General features: G+C 41.2%; 1 protein-coding gene across 2 annotated transcripts in view; it reads left to right on the top strand.

Annotated features, from left to right (window-relative positions):
• The window catches only part of galnt9 (polypeptide N-acetylgalactosaminyltransferase 9), a 138,741-nt gene that overhangs the window by 34,330 nt on the left and 86,716 nt on the right, over positions 1-17,695 (top strand). For both annotated transcript variants that reach the window (XM_034692643.1, XM_034692644.1), the window contains exon 3: positions 15,475-15,641. In XM_034692643.1, the coding sequence (XP_034548534.1) occupies positions 15,475-15,641 (167 nt within the window). The remainder of the gene's footprint in view (positions 1-15,474; positions 15,642-17,695) is intronic.

Genomic DNA, 17,695 nt, shown 5'->3' with positions numbered 1-17,695 from the left:
GCAGAGCTTGGGGGTCCCCTGGGGGTCCACTAACCATAGCGTGGGGGTCTGTGAAATAATTTGAATACATTTCTAATAAATTATAAAATTGTGCTGTGTCATTACAAAACAGCATACACCATTGTTATGATACTATTTGGTGGCTCGAAGGGATATGTGAGTCTTTTTACTGTTAATTTGCTGAAAGCGTTTAAGATCAATTACTTGATAAGTATAAATGCTGTCATGTTGAGTCCACAAGGAATGAAATGACCATCTGTGGGTAGGGTAAGTGTAAGGATAAGGATTAGGATTAGGGTTAGGGTTAAGATTAGGGTTAGGTTAGGGTTAGGGTTAGGGTTATGATTAGGGTTAGGTTTAGGATTAGGGTTAGTATAAGGGTTAGGGTTAGGGTTAGGATGAGGGTTAGGGTTAGGATTAGGGTTATGAGTAGGGTTAGGTTAGGGTTAGGGATACTATTAGGGTTAGGGTTATGATAAGGGTTAGGGTAAGGATTAGGGTTAGGATGAGGGTTAGGGTTAGGATTAGGGTTATGAGTAGGATTAGGGTTAGGGTTAGGATTAGGGTTAGGATTATGGTTAATGTTAAGATTAGGGTTAGGGTTGTGATTAGGATTAGGGTTAGGGTTATGAGTAGGATTAGGATTAGGGTTAGTATAAGGGTTAGGGTTAGGATGAGGGTTAGGGTTAGGGTTATGAGTAGGATTACGGTTAGAATTAGGGTTAGGGTTAGGATTAGGGTTAGGGTTAGGGATACTATTGGGGTTAGGGTTAGGGTTAGGGTTAAGGTTATGAGTAGGGTTAGGGTTAGGATTAGGGTTAGGATTAGGGTTAGAATTAGGGTTAGGGTTAGGGTTAATGTTAAGATTAGGGTTTGGGTTATGGTTAGGGTTTGGGTTATGATTAGGATTGGGGTTAGGGTTTGGATTAGGGTTAGGGTTAGGGTAATGATAAGGGTTAGGGTTAGAACCAGAACAAAAATCAAGCAAACAGAACCGGAACCAAACTCAAGCAAACCGAACCAGAACCGAACAGTACCAGAATCAAACCAGAACCGAACCAGAACCGAACTCAAGCAAACAGAACCAGAACCAAACTCAAGCAAACAGAACCAGAACCAAACTCGAGCATACCGAACCATAACCAAACCAGAACCATACCAGAACCGAACAAGAACTGAACAGAACCAGAACCAAATTTAAGAAAACAGAACCAGAACCAACTCACGCAACCAGAACCAGAACCAAACTCAAACAACCAGAACCAACTCATGCAACAAGAACCAGAACCAAATTTAAGAAAACAGAACCAGAACCAAACTCAAGCAAACAGAACTAGAACCAACTTAAATTAAGGATTAGGGTTAGGATTAGGGTTAGAATTAGGATTAGGGTTAAGGTTAGGATTAGGGTTAGGGTTAGAACCAGAACTAAACTTAAGCAAACAGAACCAGAACCAAAATCATGCAAATGGAACCAGAACCAAACTCAAGCAAACAGAACCAGAACCAAACTCAAGCGAACCGAACCAGAACCAAACTCAAGCAAACAGAACCAGAACCAAACTCAAGCAAACAGAACCAGAACCAAACTCAAGCGAACCGAACCAGAACCAAACTCAAGCAAACAGAATCAGAACCAAACTCAAGCATACCGAACCAGAACCGTACCAGGACCAGAACCACAACCGAACAGAACCAGAACCAGAACTAAACTTAAGCAAACGGAACCAGAACCAAATTCAAGCAAACAGAACCAGAACCAACTCAAACAAACAGAACCAGAACCAACTGAAGTAAGGTTAGGGTAAGGATTAAGGTTGGAACCAGAACTAAACTTAAGCAAACAGAACCAGAACCAAACTCATGCAAACGGAACCAGAACCAAACTCAAGCAAACCCAACCAGAACCAAACTCAAGCAAACCCAACCAGAACCAAACTCAAGCAAACCCAACCAGAACCAAACTCAAGCAAACCGAACCAGAACCGAACCAGAACCGAACCAGAACCGAACCAGAACCGAACCAGAACCAGAACCGTACCAGATCCAACTGAAGTAAGGTTAGGGTTAGGATTAGGGTTGGAACCAGAACCAAACTCATGCAAACTGAACCAGAACCAACTCAAGCAAACTGAACCAGAACCAAACTCAAGCAAACCCAACCAGAACCAAACTCAAGCAAACCCAACCAGAACCAAACTCAAGCAAACCGAACCAGAACCGAACCAGAACCGAACCAGAACCGAACCAGAACCGAACCAGAACCGAACCAGAACCGAACAGCACCAGAACCAAACTCAGGCAAACAGAACTAGAACCAGAACTAAACTCAAGCAAACAGAACCGGAACCAAACTCAAGCAAACAGAACCAGAACAAACTTAAGTATACCGAACCAGAACCGAACTGAACAAGAACCGCACCAGAACCGAACCAGAACCGACACAGAACCAAACAGAACCAGAATCAAACTCAAGCAAACAGAAACAGAACCAACTCATGCAACCAGTACCAGAACAAAAATCAAGCAAACAGAACCAGAACCAAATGCAAGCAAACAGAACCAGAACCAACTCAAACAAGCACAACAAGAACCAGAACCAACTGAAGTAAGGGTTAGGGTTAGGGTTATGACTAGGGTTAGGGTTATGAGTCGGGTTAGGGTTATGAGTAGGATTCGGGTAAGGGTTAGGATAAGGGTTAGGTTTAGGGTTTTTTTTAATTTACTGTAAATTTGGAGTAACTTCAAGGCTTTTTTTCACAGGCCTAGAGAAAATATTTTATCTTTTGCTGCCCTTTGTGTTCTTCTTCTTCATTTAATATCTTGTAGGCTACACTGTGTCTTGCTGCTATGATGATATGTTGTTACTATAGTGATGCGGCTATCACTATCCGGCTTACACCCCTGCAGTGAGGGTATGGTTGGCCGTGGAAACGCAAACAAGATCTGGGGTTGCTCTACCAAAGTGTACCAAAGTAAACTGAACCAAACCAGCCTGCTTGATCGAAACCAAAGAGTGACTCACTGTATGTTTAAGAATCTTTGAATACATTCTGTCAATATCTGATTCAAGTTATTTTGCATGAGTTTCAAGTCTTTATCATCAGCCAACCATACCCATCATTTGATTATGACTTTTTTGAGCCTTAAACAATGAAATCCCATTGATCAGGCACCACGGTCCATTCTTCTGAGTTGTCCTGCAGATTTTTACCAGTTCAACTTTGAACTACAAAACAACAAGCTAGCAAGGCTACCAAGAAAGCCTGCAGCACTGACACCATCAGCTGTCAAGACACTCTCAGCTCTCTGATTAATGGTTACCCCAGAGTCTCCCTCTTCACACACCATCTTCCTGTTTAATATGTGTCATCTTCTTCTTCTGTCTTCTTTCTTCACTCTGCTTAATCTTTCCTTCACACTTTTGTCAATGTATTACAGTCACTCTAGTCACAGAGCATCTCAGGGCCTCTGAGTCGCACAAAAGAAAATGACTTTAGACACGCCTAATCCCAACTTGAAAGGACACAAATGAGACCATGGTAACAGCTGAAGAGCTATGTAATAATGTTACAACAAAAGAAATCTTGAATTACTTTATTTTCAATGAAAGAGACCCAGTGGACACGCAGCAAGCTGCCTTAATGGTCCTTTTCAAATAACTTTTATATTTAGAAAGTGATCCGCAGCTGTGAGGGCCGTAAGAGAGGGATTGGGGAGGGGGACGATCAGCGCCGCCAGTGGCGTTCATATCACACAATGTCAAAGAACAATGGCGACAGGCGGAGGCAATGAGAGCAAATCTGACGGCCAAGAGAAGTTTCTGAGGGCTTTAGCGGGGATAACAATTCATTTCATCTGCGCTGCTTTGTTCTGAGCTCTTTTTCATACCCCGAAAAATTAGACAAGCGAGAAGCGAGAGTGGGGGAGGAGGAGGGGGAGGAAAAAGGAGCTTGCTAATTAATAAAGTCAGCAGAGAGTGCCTCTGGAATGGAAGGGTTTTAGGAATTTCCTCTTTTTAATCAACTGGTTCAACAAAAAAGGGGAAAAAAAGACACAAGAGGAGTGAGTGCTGGGGGTTCAGGAAGCGTTTTTTCCCCTGACTTTTTGTGATACGGATGTAGTAGTTTCCTGGGTTGGGACTGCAGATTTGTCTCTGTTCTTTTTTTTTTTTTTTTTTTTTTTTAACTTAATCCTTTACAAAGCATTTTTTTTTTATACTTATTATTCTTTGTGCTCAAACAAGCACAAAGCCTCCACCCCCAAACAACACCTGTCATGTCAAACAAGGCCCTTGACAGCTAGCCATGGTAAAGCTGTCTGTTAGGGGTTTGTAAATGTGTTGTGTAGCTCCATGGAAATCAATACACTACCAAGTTGAAACATAGAGGTCTTTGCTTTCTCTGGATTACGTCACTGTATCAGCTCTTTGAAGAACAAGAGAAACATCAAAGTACTTTGGTTTAAAAAAGTGTTCCCAGAAAGAAAAGTGGTTTCAAAACTCTTTTACTGCCAGCAGTGTTTTGGCACTATGGAGGACTTTTAGAGTTGTTTTGTGTCTAATGAACTCTGGTGTGTTTGTGTGGGAGGTTTGCTTCATTAAAGCTGGTATATAAGCTGTCAGAAGTACTCTGATGTTGACCCAACAGTTGTGCAGAGACTCCCTGAAAAGGTGCGCGTACTTCTAAAGGAGCTCTGGTGGAGCTCTTCTGTTGGATGGATGTTGGATGATTAGAGACCCGCAAGAAAAGAGGGAATCTCTCTCTGTCTGTATGCTGAAAGCAACACATATATCCATGAAAATCCCTCTGTAACCATGGTAACATGAATGAGCTTTAGAATGTGAGCGTGGTGATACTCCCTGATCAGTCGGAGTGTAATGAGGTGCTAAAACAGAGGAGTGTTATGTTTGCACACCTATTTATTCGTTTTTTCTGTTCCTATTCTAAGGAGTGAAGTGTTATGAAAACATAGAAACTATCCTCAAGTGGCACCGAGGTATAAGCCGTCTATTTTTTATCCTATTTCTTTGTGTTCATCAGTTCTCATGTAGGAGGTTTAGAATCAGCCAATGCATAGCGCTGGGAAGTATGGACAATGAGGATGCTGCAGCTCCCCCAAACCAAGCACAATCAAAAACTCAAAGATGCAGTGTATAGTATTTAGCTGCATTTACCAGAAATGGAGTGTATTGAGAAGCTTTTGATTCTAAAAACTAGACAAATGGAGGATCATACTCATCATGTATCACAGGAACTTTGTCCTTGAAGGCCTCCATTGCTTCATCAATGGAAAGGGTGAGCAAGGGAGCGCTTTTGTCAAGAATCTAACCACTAGATGTCACTGATTATTCTCATTTCTACACACTGTACCTTTCACCTTCTTAAACCTTTCTACCTGTTCTCCTCTTATGTAGGCTAGATTAATTACACCAATACCTGTGCTGGTTCTAGTCTGTAAATACTTACTGCAGGCTAACACAACTCAGAGGTTATTATTTTGATGGTATTTATATCCCCTGAAGTAACTGTTTCTGTAAAATTTGAAGTTATATTGATTATTCTTCAGTAACTTTGAAACAAGTGTGTGATTTTAAACTGAAAGGAGCACACCATCATTTGCTGTATAAAGGTACCATTTCTCCACAGGGGGTGCCAAAATCAACACAACTAAAAGTCCCCCACTGGAGCTTTTAAGGAAAGTGCTGGTTAAATCGCCACAGTTCAGTTTCATCACATCTTGTGTTGCCAATAATGTCCAGTTGATGAGTTACGTGTCAGCTTGTGTAACTTCATGTTCTGGATTATTCATAAAACCTGGTGTGGTCATAAAACCGTAGAAGCCGTTTTATTCCTCTTGCTTTAGTCTGCTGCTGTTCTCTCCCTGAAAAAGCATATACGATAGTTTCATGTTTCTGATTTCTACTTCTCCTTCTGTAATGATGTCCTGCGGGCGAAAGGTGACTGCAGCACTGCAGAAGTGAGGTTAAATGCAGGAACCAGGCACCCCTTTCTTAATGGGCTTTTAATTGAACAGAGGTCATTGAGCCGAGGACTTTGATGACTACAGGCGAGCAAAGTCTGTCCGACATGACTGAACGATCTGCAGTCTCACGACTCTCAGTCTCTTTGCAAAGCTGCCTGTCTGCTGCTAAACTGATTCATAATAATTACAGCCTGGATTGTCTCTCGCACAAAAACCTGTAATCCCCTTTTACTGCCTGCTGGCCTGTATTTCTCTCTTCTTGCCCTTCATTTCTGCAAGTGACCTTCCTAACTGAGATACCAAGCAGGACTTTTATTTTCAGCTGTTCACTGTCCTTGGAAAGCTTAGGTATGACAACAGCAATAGATAGAACAATGGATCACAGGGAAAAGTTGTGAAGATTACTGATGTCCTCAAAGCAAACAAAATGATGTAAGTTTTGCTACTCAGACAGAAGAAACAAAAAGCATTTTGAGGCATAAAACCTGCTGTCTACCTTCATTTTCTCTTCCTCTGAGAGGCTTTTTATTCAATTACTCCTAATCGCACCTCCATCTGTATTTTCACTTTGCTGATGATGTGATTTATTTTTTGTCAAAAAGATTGTTAGACCCAAAACTACATTGAAGCGCAGCTGATGCTTTTTGCCCAGGGAGCCTTCATCGTTGTGCTTGTGTGCCTGTGGGAGGTCGATAACCAGAGAGAGAGCCAGAAGAAACAGGCTTACCTCATCTCCTAAACGTCTGATACTGCAGAATGGGATCATAAGGTCTCTATGATGCAGGAGCTCCTGCTGCAAATTGTTGCTCTTTCCAGTGGTAAAGTTTATCTCTTGGATGGAAGGGGGCTGAACGAAGAAATGACAAGGAAAATGATTATCTTTCTGAGAAGAGTGCTTGCGGATTGGAAAGTTGCTTTTGGTGGACAGGTTACACGAGGTTAATGCGAAATTTTACAGCAAATAAGAGCGGCCAGCGGGGGAAAAGTCAGAGGGAGCAGGCTGGGGCTGCAGGCTGCAGGCAGAGGAGGAGGAGGAGAAGAGGGAGGTGTGATGAGAATACATCTTAATCTGGCGCTCTGTTTCTGTCAAAGCTGGTTCCGGGTCAAATTATGAGCGCTGTCCGGCGAGCTCAGGCCCATTACAAACAGATGAGTCGATCGCTCATCTTGTTACGGCTTTACTAGGCTTCCCTGCTGCTGCAGACAGGTACAAATTTAAGGCTGAGCGATGCCCTAAATTGGATCCAGTAACTAGGGCAATGGAACTACAATATCACTTTAGGATCTGGACACTGATATCCAGCCTCACACCACATCTCAACTAGGCTGCACCGCCTCCTCTGACATTTCCAACATATTACTCCGGTTATATTCATTAAGCCCGGCCTTTCCGCTGGTCTTATAACAGAGCAGGAGTGAAATATACATTACTTTGTTTTGCACAGTTTCCATGTTGTGCCTATGTCTCTCCAAATGGAGCGCAGCGCTGCAAAAAGTCCCCCCTCAAACTCACTGCCAGATTTGTCATTGTATTTATAGACCTGGCAAGGTTGAATGAGAGCGGCAATAGAGAGAGCTGTGAGAGAGAACAAAGGAGTTACTGAGGGAGAGCATAAATGCACGGGGAAGGACTGAAATGATACAGTGGAGGGGTTATCAATCAAAACACTTGTGCCTTTTACTCTTACGAGTAGAGTGCGAGAGCAGGGCTTAAAGTATAGATAGACGAGCGCAGCATGTTCCATCATAAACACTGTGCTTTAGTTTTCCTTTTATTACCTCTGCTGTCACATGCATGTGGGCTGTGGTAATGGGAGTGATTGATAACAGTGCATGAAATTAAGCTTTCACAATCCAGAACAGCAAGTACTTGCCTACTTAGACAGTGGGACTAAGGAGCAAGTTGTCACTCCTAGGCAGGAATCAATGCCAGTAATAAGTACGGGTGTCATGTCAGAAATAAAGAGTGCTTCTCAGGCAGTGATAAAGGCAGTATTATATTACAGCCATCTTAAATTCAACACAGAGCCAATATCTACAAAAAGTTGAAGAAAAAACACTGAATAAAGTTCTAGAAACTGAAGGTTTCTGGCTATTAGGGTGAAGATATTAACATGTAGTTGTTAACTGTGTTTAAAGGGAACCATTGAAACTAAAAAGAAAATTAATATTTTGTAAAAGCAGTACACAATGTAAACAGTGGGGGTATAGGACATGTTTATTATTGTGCTGTATCACCTCTTCTTTTAACAACACTCTTTAAACATTTGGAAACTGAGGAGAGCAGTTTCTTGAGTTTTTAAAGTGAAATGTTCCACTCTTGCCTGGCATAGGATTTCAGTTGCACAAAAGATAAATGTCTCCTTTTGTTGTATTCTTTTAATCATGATGTGCATAATGTTTTCAGTGGATGACAAGTCTTCACTGCAGGCAGGCATGTTAAGCACCTAGACTCTTCTTCAGAGCCATGCTGCTGTAATGCACTCAAAATGTGGTTTGGCATCTTCTTGCTGAAATATGCTAATCTTCCTTGAAAAAGTCCCATTGTCTGGTTGGCAGCATAATGTTGCTCCAAATACTACATATTTTGTTCAACATTAATGCACCATTATTGTTGAACTAGACAAACAGGTTTCCCAGATGTGTAAGCTACCCATGCCGTGGGCACTAATGTATCCCCATACATACCATCAGGGATACTAGCTTTTGATTTGTGAGCTGATAACAGGCTACGTGGTCCTTCCGTACTTTGGAGAGGATGATACAGTATCCATGATTTCCAAAAAGAATGTCAAATTTTGATTTGTCATAAAAGTGTTCCACTCAGGCTCAGAGAAGCTGGATCAGGATCATGTTTATATATGGTTCCTTTTTGCATGGTACAGTTTTGACCTAAACTTGTGGATGCAGCAACAAACTGTGTTCACAGACAATGTTTTTTAGATGTTATTTCAAGCCCATGCAGTTGTTTCCACTACAGAGTCATGTCTGCGTTCAATGCAGTACTGTCTGTGAGCCCAGTAATCCAGGCCATCTTATTCTCTGAATAGTTTTATGATTTTTACATTTTTCTGAATCTATGAACTATTCCTCACCCAGTCCCTCAGAGTGGTGAACCTCTCACCACCTTTACTTCTGAGAGACTCTGGATTTTAAAAAAGGTATTAGTCATGTAACTTTACTTTAACAGATGTAAGTCTACACTCTCAAAATCTCTTGTTGCCAAATGTATATATATATAGAGTATAGAAACATGCAGCACGATGGGACGGTTGTCAAGCTAAATGTTGCTCTAGCTGCTTAGCTACCGGCTATATCCATTGTGGTAGTAATTCCTGTTCAACTCCTCTGCTTGTCACTTTGATCGTGGTATGTGTGACACAACACTTTGTCTAAACACTTGTGTTGTTGCCACAAATCAATAAGTTTGACCTCTATCTCTGATGTTCAACTAACTTCAAACTTCATGTTCACCGTTGAATCCATGGCTGCATTTGTTGTGCTTCCTCCAGCTTCCCAATTGGCTGTGATTTCCTTCCACATGACAGTCCACAGAGGACGTGTTGGCTGCTCTCAGGGTTCCTCCCACACAACAGGGTATCTGATCGTAAATATTGAACATTTTTTAATATTTACAATTTCAAATTGGGGTGTCTCAGATTGTCTTCAGAGCAGATGGGAAAAAGTAAAATCACTCTTTACTTTCCTCACTCTAAAGGAAAATCTGGCAAGATAATCTTTTGAACCATCAAAAAAACTCGAGCCTTAGCTGACTTTTGTTGGACTAGGGGAATCAGACCCAAAAGTGGCCCTACTATCTTCTAGTGTGTACTCTGCTTTAGAAAGCTAATCTCCACAATCTTTTCTTGCCTTTTACATCTTCAGTGTCTTTTTGATTGTTTGATGACAGAGTACAATCCAAGTACATATCCTTGTTTGTTTGTTTATTCATCAGTATACTTCAGTTGATTATTTTGAATTGGCTAATGTTTCCGTGTTGACTGACATCAGCCCATCCGCAAATAATGTGCGATGCAAACATGACAGAAAAAGGGAGCATGCAGTATTTGGACATGTTGTGTTGACATTTTAAGAGGGTCTTGTAAGGAGGAACTGGTAGGGGCTGCTTATTACAATTTCAATACATAAAATCTCATGGCCTAGACAGGAAGAATTACAGAGAAGTAAAGTATTTAACATTGGCTATCTGTTAAATTGTAATTTTTAACATCGTATCGGCTCTGATTTTCACAGTCAGTTCATCTTTTATTAAAAGCAACCAGCTAAATTTGAAAGGTGTTGATTAAAGTTTGCAAGCTGATATGACAAGTGGACCTTATGTGTTACACAGATGTGAAAAAAGTTATTTTACTCATTGTTTAATGTAATGATATGCAAAGCATTTACTATATCATTTCCCAAGCAAATAAGATACCATCTGTTGTCATCCCACATAATTGCTAGTCTCTCTCTAGCCAATTCTTATTATTGAGAGGAGAGAACCTGCTAACACGTGCCTGTCTCTCTCTCTCTCTCTCTCTCTCTCTCACACACACACACACACACACACACACACACACACACACACACACACACACACACACACACATTTTCTCAGATCAGTGGCTGTGATGAAGAGGAGGGATCTATTGGATGGTGAGAGGAGGATGTAACTGTAGCAGCATGCTGGGATCCATCTGCTGTGCGGCCGTCTCCCTGTGGCTTGACCCCATGGATGCTGCTGACTCAAGCTGACACCCGGGTTCACCAGGGTATCGGACGCTAGAGAGTTCAGATGGATCACAGCATGATAGAAGAGGTGCAAACCTGCCACCTTTGAACAAGACTCAGGATCACTGGCACACCATCATTTTGACTTTAGCACCAAACCCCTTAAGTTTTGGATCCAAAAATAAAGCTACTTGATGTACAAGAAAAACAGCAGTGTCATGACCGATGTAGCACTTAGGCTTTGGATGAGGCTGCTCTTTTCGTCTTCTTTCGTTTGTGATTCAGGATAATGAGACAGATCTTTTAATAACATCCTTGCCAAGTGTTGGAAACAATTTCAGCTACTCTGTTGCCTCCTTTACATCGAATAATCAGTGATAGCAAGTGAGACTGATACAATCTGACAAATCCATATATTGTCTCATGAATGCTTGTAGCATTAAGGGCATTTCACCTGGCAAAGTCAATCAGTGTCCTCCCCGCCTTCATCACTAAATTGCTTTGATGTTTAGTAAAAGACTTCAGGGGCTTAACATCACTTTCTGAAGCACATAGATTTGTTTACACTCCAGCTGATTCATGTCAATTTGATATTCTTGCACAGAACAACACTACAAGTGTTTCGTAACAGCCCAAATGTGTTGTAAATAATTCAGCCACAACAATTACAATAGCCTCCTCATTATCCCGACATAATGAGTCAGCACTGCTGAATAAGAAATGTGGAAACACGCAGAAACAAAGGCAGAGGAGAGTGAAAAGTGTTTGTCAGCTGTTGCCTACAGAGCACAATTGGAGCAGCGTGGAAAGATGCACAAGATTTCAGCTGTGTTTGTGTGTGTGTGTGTGTGTGTGTGTGTGTGTGTCTCTTCAGAGATGCTATACGAATCAGTAAAGTGTTACTTTCTACTACACTCTCTGTTTTTGTTGACATGAAAGCAACAGTATGTCTGAGAGAAGCTCTGCACCTCTCAGGAAATGACAGCTGAAGTTTGACAGACTTCAGAAGACAGAACTGAGTGTGAGAGAAGACAGACCAGGAAACTGTTTTTCATTTTCTTTTGCATGTTGCAGTTTTTTATGGAGTAAGATTTGATGGCACCGTGGTAATTAGCTGGTGTCAGAGGTGACATAAGGGAGGATTCAAATGACACTCATAGTAGATGTTACCATGGAGATGTGTACAAGATCAAGGGGAAGGTGAAGAAGAACTAAATCAGGCGATGAGAGAGCATCTAATAAGGGTGAGAGATGGAGGTAAAAGAGGAGAGAAAGGACTTAATTTATCAACATTTTCTGCCTTCATCTTAGCTTTTGGAGCCAGTGACCTGTTCAGGCTGACAGGTTGGATACACTTTCTTTTGTCTCTACCCTGTTTTTCACAGGTTGCCATGGACTTGGCAATGGCGTTGCACACAAACCAAAAAGCACCCCCTGCTTTACTTTAACTTTTGATCTAAATTGGCACATTAAAGACAAAACTGGTACCATTATTTTATAGAAGACTGGAAACCTGCAATTAAACCCATAAACTCATTGGGATAATGTTTATTGAGGCTTGAAACAACTGAAAAGTAAGGTCATTTTTTCAGCTGTTTAATTCAGACTGACTGGTGGACTCGCCCCCTGGTGGCCTTTATAAACATTGCAGGTTTGAACTCTTCCCAATTATCTTTAATTTTCAAACAAAAAGCATTGGCTCACGTTAACATGGAACACAGAGAAAAGCTCATCCCCTCCCTGTATGGGTCATTTTTATGTTATGCAGGATTCTGATTAGCTGTGAGTACAGAGACAGCGCAGGTTAAACTCTTCCCATCCGGCCACACTATTATTTCAGCACTGAATAACTGAATCAGTTCCCACAGTAGTTGAGGATGAACTTGGCTTTTGTCTGCTGGAGGATAATCCATTTACCACTCCGACAGGATTTGGCCTCTCCATCTGACCATTAGTAATAGAAGAATGTGTTAACAGGACTGTATTTATCCCTTATGTTATCTGAGCTTGTGGTTCTCATCTGATCCAGCCTCAGGACCCACAACCACTTCCTCAATGACATTTACGCTCCAGTCTTCTGAAATTTGCTGTTTAGTGGCGGGTGAGCCCGCAGAGCTCGCTGTGTCATTAGAAACACATATCCTTCAAAATAAGATGCAGCAAAGAGTTTTTAAGGCACTCACCCAAGACTCAATAAAAGTAGCTCTTCTTTGGGTCCTGACCCACAAGTTTAGAACCACAGATCGAGGCCAGACTCTTTATATTTTAAAATCCTAAATGTTTTCTTGGATAAATAATTTTAACAACCTTTTGACTGTATTCTGGCCTCAAACTTCAAATATTTTATTTTATAATGAAACAATGGTATTTCCACAGTCTCAGTTGCACTACTGTTTAGTGCGAATCAGTAAACAGCACACTCTCACAATGAACTTAGATGGTGAACATGTTAGATTATATCATTAGCACTACAATCATTGTGATTCTTGAGCACTTAGCATTTATCCTGAGGCAGTTGTACAGCATCACAGACACAGTGCGTTGACTGTAAACACAGCTCCGGCTGAAAACACAGTAGGCACAGATCACAGACTTATAAAAGAAGCTTGCATGTCCCCAAGGTTTCTACAAAAGTACCCGAGCTAGCATAACTAGGTTACTCAGGATAAAAGTTTATCTTCAGGTTCAAATGTGTGAACACATGACCAGAGTACTCATAAAAGTCAAGAGAGTCATGAACATTCATTACACACAAGAGGATAAACTTCACAGTAAAACATAGTGTGCGCTCCCAGCTGTTACCTGGTCATGAACCTTTCAGAAGTAAAGAATAAATACTTTGAATCATACCCCTGAGAAATGTAGCCTACTTTTAGCTCAACATACAGTTTCCGTATGGAGGCTATACAGCAGCAGTATTCTCAGTACACCGTGAACATCCAGGTCTGGGAGCTGACGCTTCATCATCAAACGGATGTGGGCCTTTGTATGATTTCTTAGAAGGGTACTTTTTTTAGTCTTGTTGGTCTTTTGAACTGAAGACAAAGTTATCCAGGATACATCCATTTGTTTTTGGAGAGGAAAGTAAGACGGCATGCACAGAGGGAATATGCTGGGAATGTGCTACTGAACGTTTTACAGGTTTTATTCAAGTTTCACAAAGTACAAAACTCCAACCAGTTGAAGGAAACTTTGGGGCTGATTTAGGCTACATGTAACTGCTACACCTTTTTAGGTGAACTTGTTTTGACTTTTCAGGGATAGCGGATAGTGTTTAAAAAAGGGAATCTACACATGTTTGTATTAAGCCTGCAGCTGGTTGGCTTAGCTTAGCTTAGCATAAAGACAGTACATAATAAGCTGAAAATTTGGCAACTAACTCTACTTTGGTACTTCTTAAACAAAAGTTTCACAACTAGATAAAAATGCTGCTGCCGGGGTTAAAAACAAGCTCAAAGAAAGGTCACCACATCAGCCCCATCCTTGCCTCCTTACACTGGCTCCCTGTTCATCTCAGAATTTGTTTCAAAGTTCTTCTGATTGTTTAGAAATCCCTCCATGGTCTTGCACCTACATACTATATCTCAACCCCAACAGTCCCACAAGACCCCTCAAATCCTCTCTACTATTAATCATAATCATTTTCTTATCTCGAATACTGTCTGCACCTTGATATCATTTGCACTGCTATCTATTTTCATTGTCCATTTTTAAACTGTCACTGCACTACCTGCACTGTGTACATAGGATGTTTTTATAGAACTGTATTTTATTGTATTTTATCTCTAAATTTTAGATATTTACAAGCTGGAAGAGAGCAACAGCATCTCGTTTTTCCTGTATGTCTCAAAAAATTTACAATAAAAACCTTTGAATTTTGAATCTCGAATCTACTAGGCTTATTGGCTGTGCCCTGTTTGAGGAAGAAAAAAGGCCAGGGACAGGCCTTTCCTGAAGCGGCTCCTCGGCTCTGGAATAGCCTGTCCAAGGTCAAACTCTGTTGAGGCCTTTAAGAAACACCTCAGGACATACCTATATCCCTTTTGCTTTTAGTTGTGTGTAACTATCTATCTCTGTTTACACCGGTTTCTCTTTTAATTTTGTGCCATTTCCCATATTGTGTCCTCTGTATATACTGTATATTGTCAGATTTTATCTTCAGGCATGTGTACAGTCTCTGCCTACTCTTGTGAAGCACCTTGATGCAGAACTTGTTTTGCTTTTGAGGTGCTATATAAATGAAATACATTTAGACTTTATAAGAAAGCTAGAACAAATCTGTCTTTTATGAGCTCCATAAAACTCCTCACAAGGCGCCCTACAGTTCTGCATGAGGACAGTGTAACACTAGGAATAGTGGGAAGAGGCTAACATGTGGACCATATCTTTTAGTATTGATGTTTTGTCTGACTGGTGCTTAATCAATCAATCATTCAGTCTTTTTTTTTTAAAGCACCAACAGCAGTTCTTGACTGTACTCTTTGTGCTATTTATGGAGACCCAACGTTAATCCAGCATGAGCAAACACGAGGCAACATTTGGCAACGGTGGCAAGGAAAACTGACAAACACTGCGTCCTTGCTGTAACCTTACATTTAACAGACTGTATAAAAGTAGGATCAATCTTTTTATCCAATTCTTGGCAAGGAAGATATAGAGTATAAACATTTAGCAGTCATTTTGGCTCTTATGTGTGAATATTAAGCGATATTTGTGGAAAAATGTCAATTTTAACACAGGCTGAAAATCTCTTCCCAGGTGTAAGCTGCTGACGTACGCAGAAGACCTTCCTCAGATCTCTGTGGTCTTCATATTTGTCAACGAGGCTCTGTCAGTGATCCTGCGCTCCGTCCACAGTGTGGTCAACCACACACCGGGACACCTGCTCAAGGAGATCATCCTGGTGGACGACAACAGCGACAGCGGTAAGACCTATTAAAGCCTATAAAGAGGATGAAAGTATTACTCTCCTGGCACTTTTTCAACCAGTGGTGTCTTACAATAAATGCTCTGCTTGACATCAGTTAATAGCAGCCATTGAGATCACTGTAGGGTTGATCACATATCTTCCTGAATGTTTCCTTTCTGCTACATGTATGCATTTTCTCAGACTTTGAATCATGAAACCTGTAGAAGGTGCACTAAATCATTGTCTGATGCTGCTGGTTTGTTTATTCAGCTCAGACAGTCGCCCTATTTATCATGCTTTGTCTCCTCTGGTGGAATGTAAACTAAGGAGTCATCTGCAAATGAATCAGTGGGATGTTGTTGGACTGCTGCCAGAGAAGTCAATCTTTGAATGCGGTAGATGTTGTCCATTTATTGGTGTCTGTGTGTGTACTGGTTTTTGTGTTTTTGACACACTTCTCTGATGTTTCTGTGTGTTTGGTTTTATGACTAACAGTTGAAGGGATATAGGGAACCCCTGAGGGCAGACTCTTGAACACAACGTTTAAAAATAGCTTTGAAAAAATAGGAAAGAGGAGGGAGGGGATTTGTCTTGTCTGTTTTCAAACTGCTGTGTACATCTGCCTCCATGGTGAGGAAATGCTTCAGTTTCCTCCACACCACGACGCCCACAGCAGCTGACGACACACAGCTCCACGTCCCAAAAGCTTTCCTGTTTGGAGAGGGAGGGACAATGAACTAGATTTCAGACGACACTTGGCCCTCCTTCACTTGGCACACAGACGCAGGCCTCCCTCCCGCAGGCTGGCAGAGGAAAAGGACGCATGAATAACATACTGAAAGAAGGCCGAGCAGAAGTCACCACTGGCTCATCACTGCTCCCACAATGAGTCTGTAACTGCCTCTTGTTAAACACAGAGTGTTAAAAGCCAGGCAGAAATGGAGACTGAACCCCCCTCTCATTATGTTGGTCTGCATCACACGTTTTTACTGTCACCAGTATATTCCTTAAATGGGTTCTTTAAGGAAGAGCCCATTTTTCACTGAAGAGATGGACATTTTTTCTGACATAATTCAATTAAATTTGATTTTTACCTCTCCTCTATCAAATATAATAGAGGGCAGTAATTTTAAGGGCTTTAAATATTTTGAAACAGAACCGGAGCTCATAATAAAAACAAAAAGATCCAGTTCTTTTAAAACTTGGAGCAACTCTCATCTAACGATTGATACCACACGAAACCTGGACTTATTTAATTGTCTAATTAAACCAGGCTGTGTAAAATACTGGATTCTGATTGGTCAAAACCATGGACTGTATAATTAATGGACGCAGTATCCGTGACGTCACTCGTCTGTTACTGAAGCCCTGTTTTGAAGCCAATCGTCAGCGGGTGCCATCTTGGAAACGCTGAACTTAACCTAACTACTGTCGAGCTAGTGTGAGGTAAAGAGGCGGGTTTTGAACCTCCTAACCAACAGTAACAGTGTTCCCGCCTGTCAATCAAGTCAGCTGTGCCTCTCATAATGGAAAATTCCTAATCTTAATATCTTCAAAATTGCCGCGTTATGAAAAAATTAACCCCCGTACAGTGTCCGGAGGTTGCTGCTTGGTCAAAACCCTGTAACATCAGTGATTAATTCTCAATACCAAAAGCAATGCTAAGGAAAAATCTGCTCACATGTCATATCAAATCAATCAGCATAAAGAAGTCTGACACATTTTATCTCTGCCTTTTGACACTGTGGCAACAATGTGAGTGTCCATCTCAGGCTGGTCTTGAGAGTGGAGAAATAATGACATTTATTTGGCCCAGATGTGAGAGCAACTTGAAAAACGACTGGACCCAACCATCTTTGATAAAAGATGGAAAAGTGGAGCAACATCCTGTCCTGCAATATAGTCAATGGCAGCAGAGCTGGTGAGAACATTTCTGAGCTGCTGATCTCTACAAAGTGACTCAAACCATAAGAGGTAGTAATAAGAGCAACAGTGTTAAAAGTTATGACACTAGCATCATTTATGTTTAAAGGTGTGTGAACTGCAAAGCTCTGAGAGGAAGGAGAGCTG

The sequence above is a fragment of the Notolabrus celidotus genome, chromosome 9 (genome assembly GCF_009762535.1).
Source record: "Notolabrus celidotus isolate fNotCel1 chromosome 9, fNotCel1.pri, whole genome shotgun sequence".
NCBI lineage: Eukaryota > Metazoa > Chordata > Actinopteri > Labriformes > Labridae > Notolabrus > Notolabrus celidotus.
Note: the sequence above shows the minus strand (reverse complement) of the source record. Positions and strands in the feature narration are given on the sequence as shown.